Source organism: Acomys minous, assembly GCF_964271855.1.
Source record: "Acomys minous genome assembly, chromosome: 9".
NCBI classification, from domain to species: Eukaryota; Metazoa; Chordata; class Mammalia; order Rodentia; family Muridae; genus Acomys; species Acomys minous.
Window position 1 is genome coordinate 14,123,153 of NC_140490.1, and position 21,271 is coordinate 14,144,423.

The 21,271-nt window shown below is 38.3% G+C and overlaps 1 protein-coding gene across 3 annotated transcripts in view; it reads right to left on the minus strand.

Moving 5' to 3' along the window:
- The window catches only part of GRID1 (glutamate ionotropic receptor delta type subunit 1), a 715,979-nt gene that overhangs the window by 106,408 nt on the left and 588,300 nt on the right, over positions 1 to 21,271 (minus strand). For all 3 annotated transcript variants that reach the window (XM_084796807.1, XM_084796806.1, XM_084796808.1), the window contains 2 exons: positions 20,839 to 21,163; positions 19,563 to 19,701 (listed from right to left, as the gene is read on the minus strand). In XM_084796807.1, the coding sequence (XP_084652933.1) occupies positions 19,563 to 19,701; positions 20,839 to 21,163 (464 nt within the window). The remainder of the gene's footprint in view (positions 1 to 19,562; positions 19,702 to 20,838; positions 21,164 to 21,271) is intronic.

Consider the following 21,271-nt stretch of genomic DNA (forward strand, 5'->3'; position numbering starts at 1 on the left):
TTGTTTTTCAAGATAGAGTTTCTCTTTGTAACCTTGGCTGTCCTGGACTCTGTAGACCAGGCTGGCCTCGAACTCAAAAAGATCCGCCAGTCTCTGCCTGCAAGTGCTGGTATTAAAGGCATGCCCCACCACGCCCAGCCGTTCCATATTAAAATAGTGGTTTCACTCAGCAAAATTTCATAGTGTCACTATACAATTCTTACATATGTTATGAAAGATATCCCTAAAATGTGTTTGTTTTATGACATTGTTATAATCATTGTGTTTTTTCTTTATATCTTCGAGACATTGGTCCCCAGTATTCAAGAAAATGTTTTATTGTACGGTGAAGAATGTTTCCTATAACATGAAAATTCCTTATTGAATTTTATAGACAGATTTTGAGTACTTTCTACAACCACCACGAATTCCAGTTTTACCTTAAAAATCTCTGTTTCTTACTTCTTTTAAAATAAACTTTTAAGAAATACTGTCTTTATTTTCTGTATGTAAGTTCTCTGCCTGCATATATGTCTGTGTGCCATGTGTGTGCAGTGACTGCAGAGGCCAGAGGAGGGCACTGAATCTCTTGGAATCATGAGGGTGCCTGGGACTAAGTCTGTATTCTACTGCAGAGCAGCAAGTGTTCTTAATTGCTGAGCCATCTCTCCAGCCCTTTCTTTTACTTATATCATTGCTTGTGCCTCAGACATGGACTCTCCTTGTTCTTACTGACTGACCCTGGTAGAAAAGTAATAAGATTCTTATCCAATTCATATTAACACACACACACACACACACACACACACACACACACACACACCTCATTTACTTTCCACTTTAAGGTTTGCAATCTGTGCCACATAGTATAGTTCAGATAAACTTGAAATCCCCCTATACACATCAGTCTGGCCTTGAACTCCTGGCAATCCTCCTGCCTCAGCTTTCTTAGTGCTAGAATTACAAGCACGGGCTGCCAAATACATTTCTGTATTGAGATAATCATGTGATATTTTCTCCTGTATTTTATTTTTATAAATTACATTTATTTGTTTTCAACTTCTTAAACAAACCTATCTAAGAGATAAAACTCCACTTATATATTGTGTACTATCATTTTTATATATTGCTGATTGACCTGTTGGCATTTGTTGAGAGCTTCTGAGGCTAAGTTTATCGATAGTATTGATGTATAACTGCCTTCTCTTGTACTTTTTCTGGTGTTGGTATTAGAGTTATCCCAATTTTATTAAATGAATTCGTAAAAGTGATTCTTTGAAAGAGTTTGTAGTTAGTATTGTTTCTTTGAATGTTGGATGAAATTCACCCGGGAGGGCGTCTTGTCCTAGAATTTAATAAATGGAATGGTGTTTGTTTTACAAACCTAACATCTTGTTTTAAGGGAAAAATTTCCCTTTCATCTCAGTTTTATTTATTGACATAAAGTTGTCATGGTATTGTTTTATAATCCTCTTACTGTCTAGAGAATCTATTATAAAATTCTCTTTTCATGCCTGATATTGACAATTTTAACTTTCTTTGTTTATTTTTCTTCTTTGCTTTCTTCTTGAGAGAGTCTCACCATATATCTCACTCTGTGTGCGTGTGTGTGTGTGTGTGTGTGTGTGTGTGTATGTGTGTGTGTGTGTAACTTGTTATGTAGCTCAAGACAACATCACATGCATGATCCTCCTGTTTAGTCTCCTGAGTGCTAGAATTCCAGATTTGTGTTACTACACCCAACCTCACTCAGAAAGTACCCATTTTATTAAAAGGAAGACTTTTAGGGTTTCTAATTTATTTATTATTATATCAGTCTTATTTCTTTCTTCAGAATTCATTTTTATCAAAGTTTACTCCTAATTTTTACGTCTTGTTGAGGGAGAAACTGAGACTCTTCAACTTGGTCAAAGCAATAAATTATAGCTCCCAAAGCTATAAATTTTCCTTTAAGTACTACTGTGCATCTCACAGTTGTTAACATGGTGTGTTTTCATTATTATTTAATTAGAAACATTTTGGACGCTTCTTTGTGCCTCTTTCTTTGACACTTGGGTAATTTAGAGTTGTGTTATCTTTATTTCGCTGTGCATCTCCTGGGTTGTTTATTCTAATTTAACATGACCATGAGCGACAGGACACCCTTTTAAATCTACTAAGCTTTAGCTCTGTGATGACAGTGTCTTTTGTATCAAATGTGTGTACATACTTTAAAATGTTGTGTTTATAACTTAGGGATGAAATGTCCTACAAACAGCAACTGTGTGAAGTTAAGTGAAGGGATTGTTTAGCTCTACATAACTTCAATTAATTTGTTTACTGTTTATACATTTTTAGGGTAGTGGGGTTAAAATTTTAACTGCTTTAGACTTTTTTATTTCTATTAGATTTGCCACATTTTTTTCCAAACATCACTGGTCTGCGTATATTGCCTTTCTAGTACAGTTGTTTCTGTTGCCATCATGCAGGGCTCCTAATTACGCACAATAATATCCATGAGATAACACTACTGGTTTTCTTATTCCCACTGTATGTATGCATGCTCCATACATCCTCCAAGTCCATACACTTATGCCTTTATGTTTTAAAAATGTCTAGATGTTGCACCAGTTGTTAATAACTGAAGCTCCGGTCTCTTGCCTGTTTCTCAATCCTAACATGTGAAGAAACCCATAATCTCTTCTCCATGTACCCCATTAGTATGCGTCACTTTCCTTTTCAGGTGTTGAGGTCTCAAAGGCAGGAAGTGATTTGTAGATGTGCTAAAATACATGTTTTGACATGGCTGATCACTTCAAGCTACTGGAGATACATAGATGCCTCTTTTTATTAAGCAGAAGCACTAAGCGCTGAGCTGTGATATGAATCAAATCAGTTGGAGATACAGTCGCACACTGTCCTGCAGGATCTCAGTGACGGGGCCTAAGATTCTTCTTCATAAGAGTGAGGCTGAGTCACTGATCTCACTTTGAGTAGAAAGGACTTATGCTCCTTACCAACTACTCAGAGCCATCCACGTCTGTGTCAAAGCTTACACAGTGGAGTGCCCTGTGGGTACAGGACATTTCTATGGGTGTAATCAGGCAAATGGAGTAAGAGAGTTATGGAACCAGGTGCAGGCTAAAGAGTACAATAACGATCCAAACAACATTCAAGCTAAAAACTACAAAAAACAAAAAACAAAAAACCAACAACAACAACAAAAACCTGTAAACCATGCTACCATGAAGAAATGCATGCATGATAAAATTAGCGCATAATTAATTACTTATGTTTCACACTCAATGTTGTGATATGTGTGTTAATTCAAAACTAGACTCTCCACATCTGAACTTAAAGTGAGCCATGCATAAATGGCCTTTAAGTGTAGGGCCCAAAGAACAATCTAGCTTCGCCATCACTGAAATCTAAGCACATTATGACTCATCACAGTGCCTTCAGTTATCAGTGTGCACGGAAGCACCCTCTAGATCAGCCCTGTTCATTTCAGTGATGTATCAGGTATCAGTGAGTCCATGTCTGAGTACACTGTTGCTTAGTCATTCACCTTTTACAGAATAGCTAAGTCACTTCAAAGGTTTAAAAATGAGTAAAGTTTCTATAATGATTCATAATGCATCTTGGACATGGTGGCATAGGCCTGGAAAAGTATCACCAGAGAAGCTGACACAGGAGAACCAGGAGCTCCAGACCAGTCTGTGCCACACAGCAAAACAAAAAATTTTTAAATATATTTTATCAATTTATTTATATTACATCTCAATTGTTATCATATCCCTTGTATCCTCTCATTTCTCCCTCCCTCCCATTTTCCCCTTACTCTTCTCCCCTATGATTGTGACTGAGGGGGACCTCTTCCCCCTATATATGCTCATAGGGTATCAAGTCCCTTCTTAGTAGCCTGCTATCCTTCCTCTGACTGCCACCAGGTCTCCCATCGGGGAACGTGGTCAAATATGGGGTACCAGAGTTCTTGTGAAAGTCAATCCCCACTCTCCACTCAACTGTAGAGAATGTCCTGTCCATTGGCTAGATCTGGGTAGTGGTTCAAAGTTTACTGCATGTATTGTTGTGACTGGTGCCATAGTTTGATCAGGACCCCTGGGCCCAGATCTGCCCATCATAATGTTCTTCTTATAGATTTCTAGGACCTTCTGGATCCTACTATTTCCCCATTCTCCCTTGCTTCTCTCACCAAGAGTCCCAATAGGAAGTATTCCTCTCTGTCCCACTTTTCCTGGTAAGTGAAGACTCTAATGGGACATGCGCCTTGGGCTAGTGTCCAGATATAAGTGAGTATATACCATTTGACTCTTTCTGCTTCTGGGTTAACTCACTCATTATGATCATTTCTAGTTCAATCCATTTGTCCACAAATTTTGGGAATTCCTTGTTTTTAATAGCTGAGTAGTATTCCATAGTGTAAATGTACCACAGTTTCTTTATCCATTCTTCTATTGAGGGACACTTAGGCTGTTTCCATGTTCTGGCTATTATGAATAAGGCTGCTATGAACATGGTTGAGCAAATATTCTTGTTGTGTGCTGGAGCATCTTCTGGGTTTATTCCAAGGAGTGAAATAGCTGGGTCTTGAGGAAGCCCTATTCCCAGTTTTCTGAGATAGTGCCAGATAGATTTCCAAAGTGGCTGTACTAGTTTGCATTCCCACCATCAATGAAGGGGTGTTCCTTTCCTTTCTCTCCACATCCTTGCCAGCACGTAGTGTCACTTGAGTTTTTGATCTTAACCATTCTGATGGGTGTAAGATGGAATCTCAGAGTTGTTTTGATTTGCATTTCCCTGATGACTAAGGCAGTTGAGCATTTCTTTAAGGGTTTCTCAGCCATTCGATATTCCTCTGTTGAGAATTCTGTTTAGTTCCAAGCCCCATTTCTCAATTGGGTTATTTGGTTTGGTGGTGTTTAGTTTCTTGAGTTCTTTATATATTTTGGATATTAGACCTTTGTCAGATGTAGGGTTGGTGAAAATCTTTCCCCAGTCTGTAGGCGGTTGCTTTGTTCTGTTGACAGTGTCTCCCTGCCTTACAGAAGCTTCTCAGCCTCATGAGGTCCCATTTATTAATTGTTGACCTTAAGGCCTGGGCTGTTAGAGTTCTGTTCAGGAAGTTGTCTCCTGTGTCAATGTGTTCCAGGCTCTTTCCCACTTTTTCTTCTAACCAGTTTAGTGTCTCTGGTTTTATGTTGAGGTCTTTGATCCACTTGAACTTGAGTTTTGTGCATGGTGACAAATATATGTCTAATAGCATTTTTTTTTTACATGTAGACATCCATTAGATCAGCACCATTTGTTGAAGATGCTATCCTTTTTCCATTGAATAGATTTGGCTTCTTTGTCAAAAATCAAGTGACCATATGTGTGTAGATTCATTTCTGGGTCTTCGATTCAATTCCACTGATCAACCAGCCTATTGCTGTGCTAGTACCATGCTGTTTTAATTACTGTTGCTTTATAGTACAGCTTGAGATCAGGTATGGAGATTCCTCCAGAGGATCTTTTATTGTACAAGATTGCTTTAGCTATTCTGGGATTTTTGTTTTTCCATATCAAGTTGAGAATTGAACTTTCAATGTCCTTAAAAGTTTGTGTAGGTATTTTGATAGGGATTGCATTGAATCTGTAAATTGCCTGTGGTAAGATAGCCATTTTTACTATGTTAATTCTTCTGATCCATGTGCAAGGAAGATCATTCCATCTTCTCATGTCATCTTCAATCTCTTTCTTCAATGTTTTGAAAATTTTTTCAAACAAGTTCTTTAGTTGTTTGGTTAGAGTAATTCCTAAATATTTTATATTGCTTGTGGCTAACATAAATGGTGTAGTTTTCCTAATTTCTTCCTCTGCATGATTGTATATAGGAAGGCTACTGACTTTTTTGAGTTAATTTTATATCCAGCCAATTTGCTGAAGGTGTTTTCAGCTATAGGAGTTCTCTGGTGGAATTTTGAGGGTCACATATATACACTATCAAATCATCTGCAAATAGGAATAATTTGACTTCCTCATTTCCCATTTGGATACCCTTGATCTCCTTTTGTTGTCTTATTGCTCTGGCTAGAACTTCCAGTACTATATTGAAGAAATATGGAGAGAGTGAGTAGCCTTGCCTTGTTCCCGATTTTAGAGGAATTTCCTTGAGTATCTCACCAATTAATTTGATTTTGGCTATTGGCTTACTATACATAGCCTTTATTATGTTGAGGTATGTACCTTGTATCCCCGATCTCTCCAAAACTTTAAACATGAATGGGTGTTGGATTTTATCAAATGCTTTTTTTTTTTTTGCGTCTAAGGAGATCATGTGGTTTTTTAATTTTCAGTTTGTTTATATGGTGGATTATATTGATGGATTTCCATATATTAAACCATCCCTGCATGCCTGGAATGAAGCCTACCTGGTCATGGTGAATGATATCTTTGATGTGTTCTTCTATTTGTTTTGCAAGTATTTTATTGAGTACTTTTGCATCAATGTTCATAAGAGAAATGGTCTGAAATTCTCTTTCTTCGTTGCATCTTTGTCAGGTGTAGGTATCAATGTGACTATGGCCTCATAGAATGAATTTGGTAATGTTCCATCCATTTCTATCTTTTGGAGTAGCTTGTAGAGTATCGGTATTAGCACATCCTTGAAGGTCTGGTAGAATTCTGCACTGAAACCATCTGGCCCTGGGCTTTTTTTGGTTGGGAGACTATCAATGATTGCTTCTATTTCTGTAGGGGAAATGGGACTATTTAGCTTGCTTATCTGTTCTTCACTCAATTTTGGCAAGTGGAATTGATCAAAAAAAATCATCCATTTCCCTTAGATTTTCAAATTTTGTGGCATATATGTCTTCGAAGTAGGATCTTATGATTCTTTGTATTTCTTCTGTGTCTGCTGTTATGTCTCCCTTTTCATTTCTGATTTTGTTGGTTTGGATACTGTCTCTCTGCCTTCTAGTTAGTTTGGCTAACGGTTTGTCTATCTTGTTGATTTTCTCAAAGAACCAGCTCTTGGTTTTGTTGATTCTTTGTACTGCTTTCTTAGTTTCTAATTTGTTAATTTCAGCCCTAAGATTGATTGTTTACAGACATCTACTGCTCTTGGGTGTTTCTGCTTCTTTTTTTTCTAAGGCTTCCAGTTGTGTCGTTAAGTTGCTTATGTGGGATGTTTCCAATTTCTTTTTAAAGGCACTTAGTGCTATGAACTTTTCTCTTAGCACTGCTTTCAATGTATCCCACAAATTTGGGTATGTTGTTCCTTTATTTTCATTGAATTTCAGGAAGTCTTCAATTTCTTTCTTTATTTTTCCCTGACCCAGGTGTCATAAAGTAGAGAGTTGTTTAATTTCTATGTATGTATAGAATTTTTGTTATTTCTGTTGTTGTTGAAGTACAGCCTAAGACCATGGTGATCTGATATGATACAAGGTATTATTTCAATCCTCTTGTATCTGTTGAGGCTTGCTTGGTGACCAACTATGTGATCAATTTTGGAGAAGGTTCCATGGGGTGCAGAGAAGAAGGTATATTCCTTTTTGTTTGGGTGAAAGGTTCTGTAGATATCTGTTAGATCCATTTGAATCATGGCATTGGTTAATGTTGTTATTTATCGGCTTAGTTTCTGATTCAATGACCTATCCTTCAGTGAAAGTGGGGTGTTGAAGTCTCCCACTATTATTGTGTGGGGATCGATGTGTGGTTTAAGTTTCATTAATAGATCTGTGGGTGCCCTTGTATTGGTAGCATAGATGTTCAGAATTGTGATGTCATCTTGGTTGACTTTACCTTTGATGAGTATGAAGTGTCCTTCCTCATCCCTTTTGATTAATTTTGGTTAAAATTCTATTTTGTTAGATATTAAAATGGCTACACCAGCTTGCTTCTTGTGACTGTTTGGAACATTTTTCCAGCTTTTACCCTGAGGTAATGTCTATCTTTATGGGTGAGATGTGTTTCTTGAATGCAGAAGAATGTTGGATCTTGTTTATGCATCCATTCAGTTAGTCTGTGTCTTTTTATTGGAGAATTGACACCATTGATGTTGAGAGATATTAATGACCAATGACTATTAAGAGTCTTAATTTAGATGTTCATTCCAGTAGAGCACTTGTGTGGTTGTGGTTTTTTGATGGTGTAGTTATCTATTTCCTGTGTAGTTGTGGTTGTAGCTTGTCCTCTGGGGTGGAGTTTTCCTTCTAGTACCTTCTGTGAAACTGGATTTGTGGATAAGTACTGTTTGAATTTGGTTTTGTCATGGAATATTTTGTTTTCTCTGTCAATGGTTACTGATAGTTTTGCTGGGTAAAGTAGTCTGGCCTGGTATCTGTGGTCGCTTAGGGTTTGCAGGATCTCTGTCCAGGCCTTTTATGGTCTCTGCTGAGAAGCCGGATGTAATTCTGATAGGTTTGCCATTAAATGTTAATTGGTTCCTTTCCCTTGCAGCTTTTAATATTTTTCTTTGTTCTGTATATTTTGTGTTTTGAATATTATGTGATGGGAAGTTTTTCTTTTCTGATCTATTCTATTTAGTGTTCTGTAGGCCTCTTGTATGTTTATTGGCATCTCTTTCTTTAGATTGGGGAAGTTTTCTTCTATGATTTTGTTGAGAATATTTTCTAGGCCTTGGAATCTGGCATCTTCTCTTTCCTCAATGCCTATTATCCTCAGATTTCTTTTTTTCATGGTGCCCTTGATTTCTTGGATGTTTTGTGTCAGGATTTTTCCAAATTTAGCATTTTCTTTAATGGTTGCTTCAAGATCTGTGATTGTATCTTCTAGACCTGAGACTCGTTCCTCCATCTCTCGGACTCTGTTAGACAGGCTCATCTCAGTGTTGCTTGCCTCTCTCTCTGATTCCCATTTTTCTTCTGTCTGTGTGTTTATCATTAAATCCATTTCCATCTTCATATCTTGAACTGTTTTATTGATTTCTTTCATCTGATTGTATATTCCTGAGTTTCTTCCATTGCCTCTTTATAGGCCTTCAGAGCTTGAACAGCTTTATTGATTTCTTTCATCTGGTTGTTTGTATTTTCCTGAATTTTTTCCAGTTTCTCTCTATAGTCCTCTTTTATGTCTTCCACCTGTTTGGCTGCGCCTTCCTACATTTGATTATATGAATTTTATTTGTTTCCTCCATTATCATCCTCATTATTAAGGACTTGAGGTCATTTTCTTGTATTTCCGTTGTGTTTGAGTTCTCTGGGTTGTTTTCTTTGGGATAGCTGGGATCTGCAGAATCAAATATATATATTGCATATGATTTTACGCTGTCCTTTAGTCATCTTGGCCATTTCTTTTTTGGGGAGGTAGCTTCCGGAGTAGGGTGGAGGGAGTCTGAGGATATATTTACCCGTTTTCTCATGAAGCCGGAAGCCTAGGCTAGAAGCTCTGATGCTTCACTGGTCTGGATGGCAAGAGGCCAGCCCTGTAGTTTGGGTCTCTCACAGCCAGTGATCCCCAGCTCCCCTGTACTGTGGGACCCGTAATTGTCCTTGGTCTCAGAATGTGCACTGGGTCAGGCCAAAGTGTCCACGCCTTCTGGGTCCTTTTGTGGCCCCAGTGCTCTCTAGGGACTGAAGCAGGTCAGGCAGGTGGGGTCGGAATGACACTCTACTCCCTGTCTCCCTGAGATTTCCCTAGTCCCAGAGCTCTGATGCTCCACTAGTCTGTGGTTCCTGGTAGCATTTTGAAACCCAGACAGCTTGCAGAATCCAGGTTAGTGTCATGGGGCCCAAACCACATACACACTGGGTCCAGTTAGCATCTATGGACCCAACCTGAGCATTGAGTCCATTTCACATTTCTGGACCCAAACGGGTCTCGGGGCCTAATCCACATACTTAGTCCAGTTAGCGCTGAGTCCATACAGGGTCTCAGGCCCAAACCGCATACTGAGCTCGCTGTGTTCAGCCAGAGTCTTAGGGCCTGGACCATGCACCAAGCTCAGCTAGAGTCTCTGGGCCCAAACTGTCCACCAAGTCCAGCTAGGTTCTCTGGGCCCAAACTGTGCGCTGAATTCAGGTAGGGACTCTGGGCCCAAACCATGAGCTGAGCTCAGCTAGGGTCTCAGGGCCTGGATCATGCACCAAGTTCAGCTAGAGTCTCTGGGCACAAACCGCACTCCGAGCTGAGCGTGGGTCACGGAGCCCAAATCATGCACTGAGTCCCCTTTCATGCAGCAATTCCCATAGTAACCACACCAATTGCCTCTGCCGGAGGGTTCCTAGCTCCCAACCTCACTGCCGCCGCTACTGCCATTGCTGCTATTGTCCCACGAAATGTTTTTTTTAAATACTTACTTGAAATGTTTGTCTTGCCATGTAGTTTCAACAAATTTGGGCATATACTAAGAACTGTGACTGCTGCATCATGTGTGTGTGTGTGTGTGTGTGTGTGTGTGTGTGTGTGTGCCTTCTAATCTCCAAGTGCAAGGGCATGTCGGTTGGAAGCATTTGTTCATTTTACCTCACAAATCCAATGCTTCCAAATTCAGTGAGTTGATGAGCAAACATCTGCATTCCACATTCATCAGCCTTCCTGATCTATGTATACAGAAATGCAGATCAAAACAACCAAGTAACAAATGCCATCCTTTCTGTCATAGTTCCTAACAGAGTTGCTTACTTCCTCCACAACTGCCTTCTTTCCCACATCTCATAGTTCTTCTCTATTCACTCACCTGGGATGTTTAGATAAGTATTCCAGAATGCAGGCACTGACAAAACACGGTGGCTGGGGCATACAACACTGTTCCAATACCAAATTTTCCAACAAATCTGCTATTATGATCCTAAAGATGTCTGTTTTGGCCATCAAGGCCCCGGCCAACAGCAGCAACAAACAAAAGCCATCGTCTTACACTTCTTTGACCCTCTCTATGTGCCATGTAATTGCATAAGCAATAGCACGTGGTGATTTAGTCCCTTCCATAACTTTGTGTGGTAGCCTATGTAGAGGTGAGAGGGAAATGAAGCGACGCTTCGTGACTTGCACACTGTCACACAGCTAGAGAGAGGGAGGGAAGATTTGAACCCAGACTGTCATGCATCCATGGTTATGTTCTGGTCAAACACAGTGCACAATCTCAAGAGTGGGTGCGTCAGTTTCTCTGTTCCAAAACAAGCTTGTAGGCTAAGTATAAGTCCTCTCAACATAGGATGCCACTCACCTGGGATGTTTAGACAAGTATTCAAGAATGCAGGCACTGACCAAACATGGTGGCTGGAGCATACAACCCTGTTCCAATACCAAATTGTCCAATGAATCTGCTATAATTATGATAATATGTAAACTGACCCAGGGATGGAAATAAACACAAAAATTTGAATTTTTTTTGTAGTGAATCAAAAGTGAGATATGCCCTCTCAATTGAGGGACCCTACTCTACTACAAATGACTATATTGGGTTGTTAACAGTAGTCAAATTTATCCTTGACCCTTCGAAGATCTTCTCTTAGATATCAGTCCTATGTGAACCTTTTAAGAAATTTCTACATTCCAAGTACTAGGGTAGGAATTATGAACATTTGCATGGACAGACAGAATATAAGGGCTAAACTACTATATGATAGGATGAAATTGTATACCTTGAAGGTTAGTTTGGTTAAAATAAGACTGTCTCTAGAAAGAGGACAGATAACTGCAATTCATTCCTTCAGCTGACTATGGGAATGACCAGGCAGTGCCTTAAACTTCAGGGAATCATGTACCATGTTTAAGAGGATGCTACCCACTTATCAGACACTGAGAGACTCCCCCAGGACAGAAATTAATGAAGGGTTATCTAACTTTGAAAATACATCATTACGGTGGCTTTCCATTTGCACATACAGAGACAAACTTAAAGTAGAACAGTAGAAAACCCCTGGGTTCCACTGAGATCTGCAGGGCACAGTGTGTAGAAACCCAATTCATGGACAGTTGATGCTGATAAATAGTAATTTGTCAGTAAAAAGTAGAACATAGTAACAGCAAGGAGGAGGTCTAGAAGAGCCACAGAGTGACGTTTCTAACCACTATAGGAGCTAGATAAACCAGAAGGCTACAAATATTGCAGGCAAAAACTCCAAAGAAAAACCTTTACAGAAAATCACTGAACTAGCTACAGGCATGCAAATCATACTTTACATTTCTTAACTTATAAATCACCACAAAAGATCACAAGTAAGATGCAAACTGCAACCATCTATACTACTAAAAAAAAAATCCAAGAAGAACCTTACTTGCCCTTTATGGAAAAAATTCTCAACAGTCAAGGACATCAAAGAGCAAAAATAGCCTGGAAAGCACAAGAAAGATTCCAACAGGAAAAAAAAAATCCAATATGCTTTCATAATATTGCACAGTGTTGGAGAGCACATGCTGGATAAGATAAATTTTTTTTAAATGTGAATTTAATTACCTATATAAAGGTCTTTTTGTAACAAAACTTGAGAACGGAACCCATAAACTTGTGTCTAAGAAAAAAAGAAGCACAAAAAAGAAGGAAGAAAGAGAAATAAAAAATATGTAAATAGAACTTTGCCAGTCAAAAAAATGGAAGCCTCACCCTAAAATTAACAGAAACGGAAGAAGAATAGAAATCTGTTCAGGGAAATGTAATAGATATGAGGACTCATGTGAACAGCTAATACTTCTAGAAAGGAAGCCTAACATGGAAGTGTTAATATTTAGAAAATTTACTTATCTAAACTATAGGGTTCTGAAGAAAATTCTAATTCTGAGTGAGTAAATGAAGTCTTGGATTACATGGGGCACTGTTACAAAAATAAATAAATAAATAAATAGAAGGTAGATGGTATATCAAATCTAAACTAGTGCATAGTTATTATGTTATTAACATATAGATACTATTAATGCAAATTAGTTAAGCTCTAATTATAATGCCTATGGCAAACACTGAAAAAATATCATAAATATGTATGTATAAAAACTTATATTTATAAACACAATGTATAGAAATAAATAAATGCATTAAAATAATCAACAAAAATACTTAACACAAAAAAGACATTAATGGAGAAAACAAAAAATAGTGTAAGAAATGTAGAAACTCAGTAGCAAAATGGTTAAAGTCTTTCTTTATTAATAATTATATTAAATATAACTGGATTAAATGTGCTATGTAAAAGTAGTGTTAATAAAATGATTTTTTAATTTACCCACATACATACTATGTATAAGTAACATTGCAGATTCAAAAACCGTTAAATAAAAAAGTAGAATGAAGATATCTATGCAAAATTAAAGCAACAGAGAAGAGGGATGTCTATGCTTATTTCAGACAAAAGAGATATTAAATCAAAATTTGTCACTAGGGATGAGGAAAAAACATGTGATAAAAAATCAATTCATCAAGAGCATATAACACGTATATACTTAATATTGTAATACCTACATGTATAAACAACTGTGAACAAAACTGAAGGAATAAATAGCAGTTGTAGGAAAGTAGAAAATATTGTCACCACACTCCTATAGTGTATAGATCATTTAGATGGTAGGCATAAGGTCACTGTGTAATTCAGATGCTGATTTCTATACCCATCCTATCCGGTTGCAATCCTTGTTCTGAAAATCTCCTGTCTCAACATTGCATAAACTCTGTACCCAACTGTCCCCTGGTATGCCAATAAAACAGTTTACGGTACATCCAATCACCAAGCAGGGGAGAGAATAGGGCTAGACTTCCTACCAACCAGGGTAGAAGAGGAGGAGGAAGTAGGGGATTCTGCCATGGGAGAGGTTCAGGTAACATCATGAGAAGAGCTGGATCAGGAACAACTAAACAAAGTACATAACTCTGATATATGGCTTGGGAGGAAATCAGATTAGCTTAGAGGGTTATACAGTATACATTATATATACATTGTATATATTGTATACATTATAATACAGTAATAAATGCTCAGTTGTTACGCTGTGAAGCTTGTTTAGATAATATAATAGAATCTCAATTATTTGTATGATAGTCATGTTAAGAGAGAAAGAAACACAGTTTTATAAAAGTAACTTTAACATTAGACAGAAAGTCAATAAGTCAAGAACAAGTTAAAATAAAATTATAGACAAAATTGCCTAATATAAAAATCAATCCAATGCCAACAAAATGCACATTCTATTAACACATATGGAAATTCTCCAATAATAATTATATTATACACCATGATTCAAATTTAACAAATTTAAGATTAAAATTTTATAAACCACAAGATTATGAAACCAGAAAGCAGTGACAGAAATAAGTCACTAAATTTGGAAATTAAGTATAAACACCCAAACAATCAATGAGTTAAAAATGAAATCAGAAAAAATTATCCCCCAAATCATAAAACAAATAAAAACAGAAAAATATAGCAAATATTTTGAAATATATCTCTAGCAGTTCTAAGAAGAAAGTCATGATAAACCTACATTAGTAACAATGTCAGACTTCAACTAAACAACCCAATTTTACAATTCAAATAAATAGATAGTGGGGGAAAAAAAAGGCTTTATCATTCTTGTCCAGCCATCTACCCTATGGATTAGAAAATTCAACCTGCGGGGCAAGATTTGCCACCATCACATTCTACTATGGTGGGGTAACCAACCGCCTTCTGATTGGATTTAAGAGCTGGCTGTTGGCGGCACATAGGGAGGTTGGGGTGTCTTAGTTGTGCTTCTATAGCTGTGAAAAGACACCATGACAAAGGCAAGCCTTGTATTAAAATAAAACACCTAATAAGAGGCTGGCTTACAGTTTCAGAGGATTGATCCATTATCATCCTGGTGAGAAGCAGGACAAAAAGGCAGGTAGGCAGACACCCTGCTGGAGAAGTAGCTGAGAGATTTACATCTTAAGGCACAGGGAGAGAGAGTGAGAGACACTGGGCCTGGTAGAGGTGTTGAAATCTCAAAGCCCAACCCCGCAGAGGCACACTTCCTCCAACAAGGGCCACACCTCTGAATCCTTCCAAACAGTTCATCAACTGGGAACTAAGTATGCAAATATATGAGCTCTCATTCAAAACATCACAGGAAGGGCCAACCTATATCTAAAGCTGTAAGGCCAGCTAACAAGCCATGTCTAGAAAAGCTGCAGTCCAAGGCAGAAAACTTAACACTCACGTTCAGCTAAATTGTCAAAGTAGCAAACTACCATGCACAGAACAGACACAGACAGATGAATATAAGAGAAAAGAGACCCGGATATAAGCCTGTGCACTCACAGGTAACGAATCTCCAACAATGCTGCTAAGAACACACATTGGAGAAGGCCAACCTTTCAACCCGTGGCATTGGGAAACTGGATATGCCACATGGAAAGAAAAGCACTTCACATCATATGTAAATCTTAGCTCAAATGAATAAAACCTCAATGTAAGATCTGAAAATATAAAACTTCCAAAAGAAACTAGGGTAAGTTTTTTGGTATTGGAATGGGCAATGATTTTATTTTATTTTTTGTCTGGATGACCCCCAAAGTAAAGACAGCATGAAACATATGCACACAAAATTCTCTAGCACAGAAAACCATCTACAGAATAAATAAAGAGCCTGTGAAGCAATAGAAAATATCTGAAAACCATAGGTCGGTTTCTATGTTAAGTTCAAAATATATAAACGAACATCTCAACAGCAAGAAAACAAACAGCTGAGTTTATATACAGTCTGTGGACCTTCGCATAGGGACACAGATCTCTAATCTCAGCATTCATCAGCCTGAAACAAAAAGATGGCAAATTTGAGGCCAACCTGGCATAAAAATTAAGAGTTTGCATCAGAAACAATTAAATATAATAGTGATGTAAATAGATGCTTCTTAAAATATACATTGCCCGTGTGTGTGTGTGTGTGTGTGTGTGTGTGTGTGTGTGTGTGTATGTTCAATAGTATTAGTTATCAAATAAATAAAAATCAAACCTCACCTATTAGAATGGCTGTTTAGTGCATTGTTGGTAAGAATATACACCTTTAATCCCCAGCACTCAGGAGGCAGAGGCAGGGGGATCGCTGTGAGTGTGAGGACAGCCTGGTCTAGAAAGTGAGTCCAGGACAGCCAAGGCTACACAGAAAGACCTTGTCACGAAAAACAAACAAACCAAAAACAACAACAACAACAAAAAGAACCCCACTACTTCTCAGTTTATGACTAAAGGAAATTAGGTTACTATCTTGAAGAGAAATTGCAGCATCTTTTAATATGGCTAAGACAGGGAATCAACCTAAAATGGTCTCTATGAGTTGCTAAAAAGATTCTAACACAAACAATGATAGACAAGTTACATGCTACTTAGCATTTAAAAAGAAAGAAACATTGTCATTTATAAAAACCTAGAAAGTGTTATGTTAAGTAAGAAGAAAGAACGAAAGAAAAAAAGAAAGAAAGAACCAGGTACACAAAAAAATTTTCAATATTTCTTCTTGATGTCCCTTACATTCAGAGTCTTAAAATGTCTAAGTCATGAAAGCTGCCCATGGAATGGTGACTGTAAGGGACCGGGTGGACATGGAAATAGATTTTCACTGAGGTGTGATGCATATGTTCAGGAGATCTAACGAACCTTATGACACCAGATTTTAGACTTGAAACTGCATGGATTATAGATTTTAGCACATGTCCACACAGTAATCATGAGAACTGACACATGTGGACATGTTGTCTAGCTTTATTATATACACAGATAGTACTGTGGGAGGAAAGTGTGTATGGGAAGCATGTACGGGAAGTATACAGTATTTGATGAGAAGAAGAGCCTGTCACCCTGGGGGTAGTAAAGGCTTCACCTGTGTCTGGCAGAGACAGTTTGGCTAATAAACAGTTCTATGCAAAGAATTGATTCTTTCCAAATAAATGTTAAAAGTGTGTATTTCAAAAAAGGAAATATATTCACGTAGTTCAAATTTTCAAAGAAACAAGACTGTTCAATGATTACTTCCAATGTGTTGCTTAGCCACTGTGTCCGGATTTGGTAGTTACGAACGATTCTATTTTAAAACATTAAGATACCAAGCTTCCGAGTCTTAATTTCCAAACCTGACAGTGCAGCTTCCTGTTTTGCCTTTGGTCTTGGTGGCTGGTCTCAGCTCAATGCAACCACACCGTACTCTTCAGGTATGAGAGCTTTGCCGACCACTCCATCTGAACAAGTCTCCACCCCGACACTACATGTAGTGTTTTGCACCATCTTTCCCCACAGCACTTTTGGCATACTGTGTTTTAAGTTATTGCCCCCTCGAGGGCAGGGGCAGATCTCCTGCCTGGGGTTGTATTAAAATTTCTCTCCATAGTACCTAGTGCATACTGATCAACAAATAATTCTTGGATGAATAAATAAACAAAAGGCCTACTTTAACTCAAATTTCAATACAGACACAGAAATTAATGTAAAGTTGGTTATGGACCAAAAGGAAAGATATAAAACCAAAAGTCTTAGGAAAGAAATATTCTTCATAGACTTAGGCCAGGCTAAGAGTTGACATCAAAAGCATGGCTTACTAAGGAGTGCACATGTTTTAAATGAGACCTCATCAAAATTTAAACCCTGGCTCTACAATCCAGTTAGGAGACTCAACAGGCAAACTTCAGAGTAGAATAAGATGATTGCACATCACATATCAGCTGAAGAAGTACATTTAATAAAATACATTAAAGTGTATAAACAGAAAACATCAAAGGAATCCTCAAAAATCAATAGCATGGTTCAAACCATCCAACTAGGAAAAGGAGTAAAATACAAAAGCAGATATTTTACTGACAAAGATGCATAAGTAAGTAGGCATATTTAAAAAACATTCATTATTCTTCATCAGGGGAATGAAATTTTAACCCACAATGAGACATCACAAGGAAACATATCAGAATGAATAAATTAAAAAGTGGAAACAACACTAAACACCACCATAGTTTCTTATAAAATTCATCATTCGGCTGTCATACCACCTGGCAATCTCACTCTCATGTACTGATCACATGTAAAGGAAACCCGATGTTCACACGAGAACCTACAGAAATGTTCAGAGTAGCTTTATTCATAACTGCCAAGAGCTAGAAGCAGCCCAGATGTCCTCCAACAGGTGGATGATTAAACAAACTGTATTACACAGGGCGCAGTCATCAGCAGGAAGCAATGAACTATGACCACACCAGCAACATGGAAGAATGTCTGAGGAATCAGCCTGGCAGAAAAGCCACAGTCAAAGGGCATCATTCTATTTCTATATGAGGTGTAATGGAAAATCTAAGTAAAACCAGTCAATCGTATCAATATCAATATTGATTGCAATAAAATACTACAGTTTTGTTAAATGCTGCCTTGGGGAAAACGAGGCTGAATTTAAGAGATCTCTCTGTGTTATTTCTTACAGCCGCATATGAATCTCAATTATCTCTGTAAAAAATGTCAATTTTTAATGATATTAGATAATATCAACCTGAATCTCGAATCCTTGTCAGGGAATTTGAAATCTTAAATAGGCAGCTAGAAGCAACAAAACAAAAACAAAAACAAAACAAAAAAACCCAGTTGAAATAGAGCACTCCAAAGATGAGTGAGTAGGAAACATACTCGTCATCAGTAAGCTGATGACAAATACAGTGGGCTAAACAGTTAGGAAAGCAGAAACCCACAGCAGAGCCTGGGTCAGAAGCCATCTTAGACCACTAAGCTACCCAGCTAAATTCAAATGAGCCCAGGACTGCCTTCATCTCAGCACCCCCAGGTCTAATCCACATTTATTTTACATCTATTGTTTCGTTTCAGTAACATGCATTGCATTTGAGAATCTGATCAGAATCGAGGCATTTTCAAAAGTAACATCATGACATTGAATTTATTCTTTCATTGTATAATTTTAACATTTTTTCAAAAATGAAGGAAGAGTCATACCTTTTACGGTATTGACTCTTTTACGTTTTAATGAAATAAAAAGAATTCACCCTTGATAAAACTGTTACAATTTTATCAATATAAGCAGAACCAAATAACTGGCATGCTTGTGTATGTGTGTGTGTGTCCATACGTTTACCTTCGCATGCATGGAGCGGTCAGAAGACACCTGGGAAACTGCAATCTTCCTTTCCACAAATAGGTGCCATGAATTGAATTTAGGTCATCAGCCTTGGGATTTGCCATCTTTACAAACTGTGCCATTTCCAGAGTCCAATTAAGGTGTTTTTAAAAAAATAATTTAAAGACTTTTGAAGATCTGAAAATATATTAGACTTGTGATTTTAATTAATTTTAAATGAGTGTTGATAAAATTTTGATTAAATGAGTTTACTTTCTAGTTTAAATGTCTGAGGAAATTTAATTTGTTAATTTTAGTGTTTTGGTTTAATACTTTTATAATCAATGTTTAAATGTTCAGATAAATATAATTTGATTTATATATGTATGTAATTATGACTAAAATAAAACACAGAACTAGAACCCTTCTCATGTAAAACACCCCCTTTATCCACCTGCAGAGCTGAAGTCTGAGTTGGTCTCTGTGTGGTGTGTGCCTCTCTTTCTATGGCATGAGGCAGCTCAACAAGATTACATCCTCGCTGAAGCCTCTCAGAGCTGGTGTAGATCAAGGAGGAACAGGCTTACCTTATGGGGTTATCCATCCTGGACACTGTGAGAAAAGCAGCAAGGTTTGCTGTGTAGGAGGAACATACAATGAGGGTGAAGAGCCACCAGCTGCCCATCACGATGCGCATGGCTACAGAGTTCACAGAAGACTCACCACCTGCCAAATACAGAAGGATTAGCAGTACCTGCCTCTCACCCAGCAAGATTCTGCCCTCCTTGGCCAAGGTCAAACACTGCTGTCACTCATTGACAGGACATTATATTTTTAAGGAAATGCCCTTAAAAAAACACCAACATTGGGAAAGACTAGAGGATAATAAAAGGCAAAAATAATTAGGATTGGAATCTAGTGATGAGGAACTTATCACAACAACCAAGGATATAGTCTCCCAGCTAGAAGATTATATCTCACTGGGGCAAGAACTAACTTCCAGGGCTTGTGCATAGCATAAGGTCTTTGGGAACTTCAAATTCACATAGACTGCATTTAGGAATTCTGTAAATACACAGTTTCTTTCTACCTGGAGGCCTTCCACCTGTCTTTTAACCTAGAGAAATAAGAACTCCCATATCACTTTTAATATTCAGCCCTCATGGGTAATACACATACACACACACACATGCATGCATGCACGCACACATGCACACACGACTTGCAGAAAGCACTGCATGTAACGTTCACTGAGAAACGACCTCTCTGTGGCCAATTATTTCTCCTGGGTCCCTTAGGTGGTAGTTGAAGAGACCTTCTCCCTCCTTATTTTCCTCCTATAACCTTGAAAAGCTTTTGCCATGATGCATACAGGACAGAGATTCACATGAAGAACTTTGCAATTTGTGATTTCTGGTCAAAATTGCCCAATCCTGAACCTCACCGCTGGATAGAAGTGCTATCAGGCCTCTCGAATGTAGGAGGCTTTATATTTCAAGAATAGCTGGGGTACTGCTTACAGACTGCTGCACGGTGTTGATGTTTGCTCAGAGTTCCATCTGACAACCTCACATGCACAACAATCAATCTAACATGGGAGGGAAGAAAATACACTGAAAGCCAAAGTTAATTTTATCTAAAACGGAGAATCGGGATTGGAAGTTGAGCTCTTTGTTGCTTTATTTAATTTCTACCTGGTATTGCTTAGAAACACTGAGTGCAGCCTGATACTGGCAGTGTCCTCAGATCAAATAAAATTACATTTTAAATGACTTTTGTGATATGCATCTGAGAATTTTTGCCAAAGAATAAGCTTTGTCCTGGCCCCCAGGGCTATTCAGACAGCAGAAAACTGGAATGTACCTTGTTGGACAAAGGCTCCATAGACAATCCAGATGGCACTGTGCAGGGTGGCAGAAGCAGAGGGTCGCGGCTGGGCAGCGCTCTGAGCCCTTACAGCCTGTATCCGGTTCAACACGAAGATGAGCACGCCAACCACGGGGATGGCTGCGGCGATGCAGGCCCACACGGCAAAATCAAAGGGGGCGAAAAGGGAAAAGATGCTGATTCTCTCCTCGGGCTTCTTGATGAGGATCCCGACTGAGTAGTCCATGTATCGCTTGCTGAAGTCCACAACACTCTCCCTCTCTGGGGTGATGGTGATAGCAGAGATGGCCAAGTCTGCTCTCTGAAAGGCAAAGATGTTCATGAGAGCTGACCTTTCACTCTTTGCTGATTTCCACCCTGGGTCAAGGTCCAACTTCTACCCATGTCAAAGATCTGCTCAGAGGCAGTG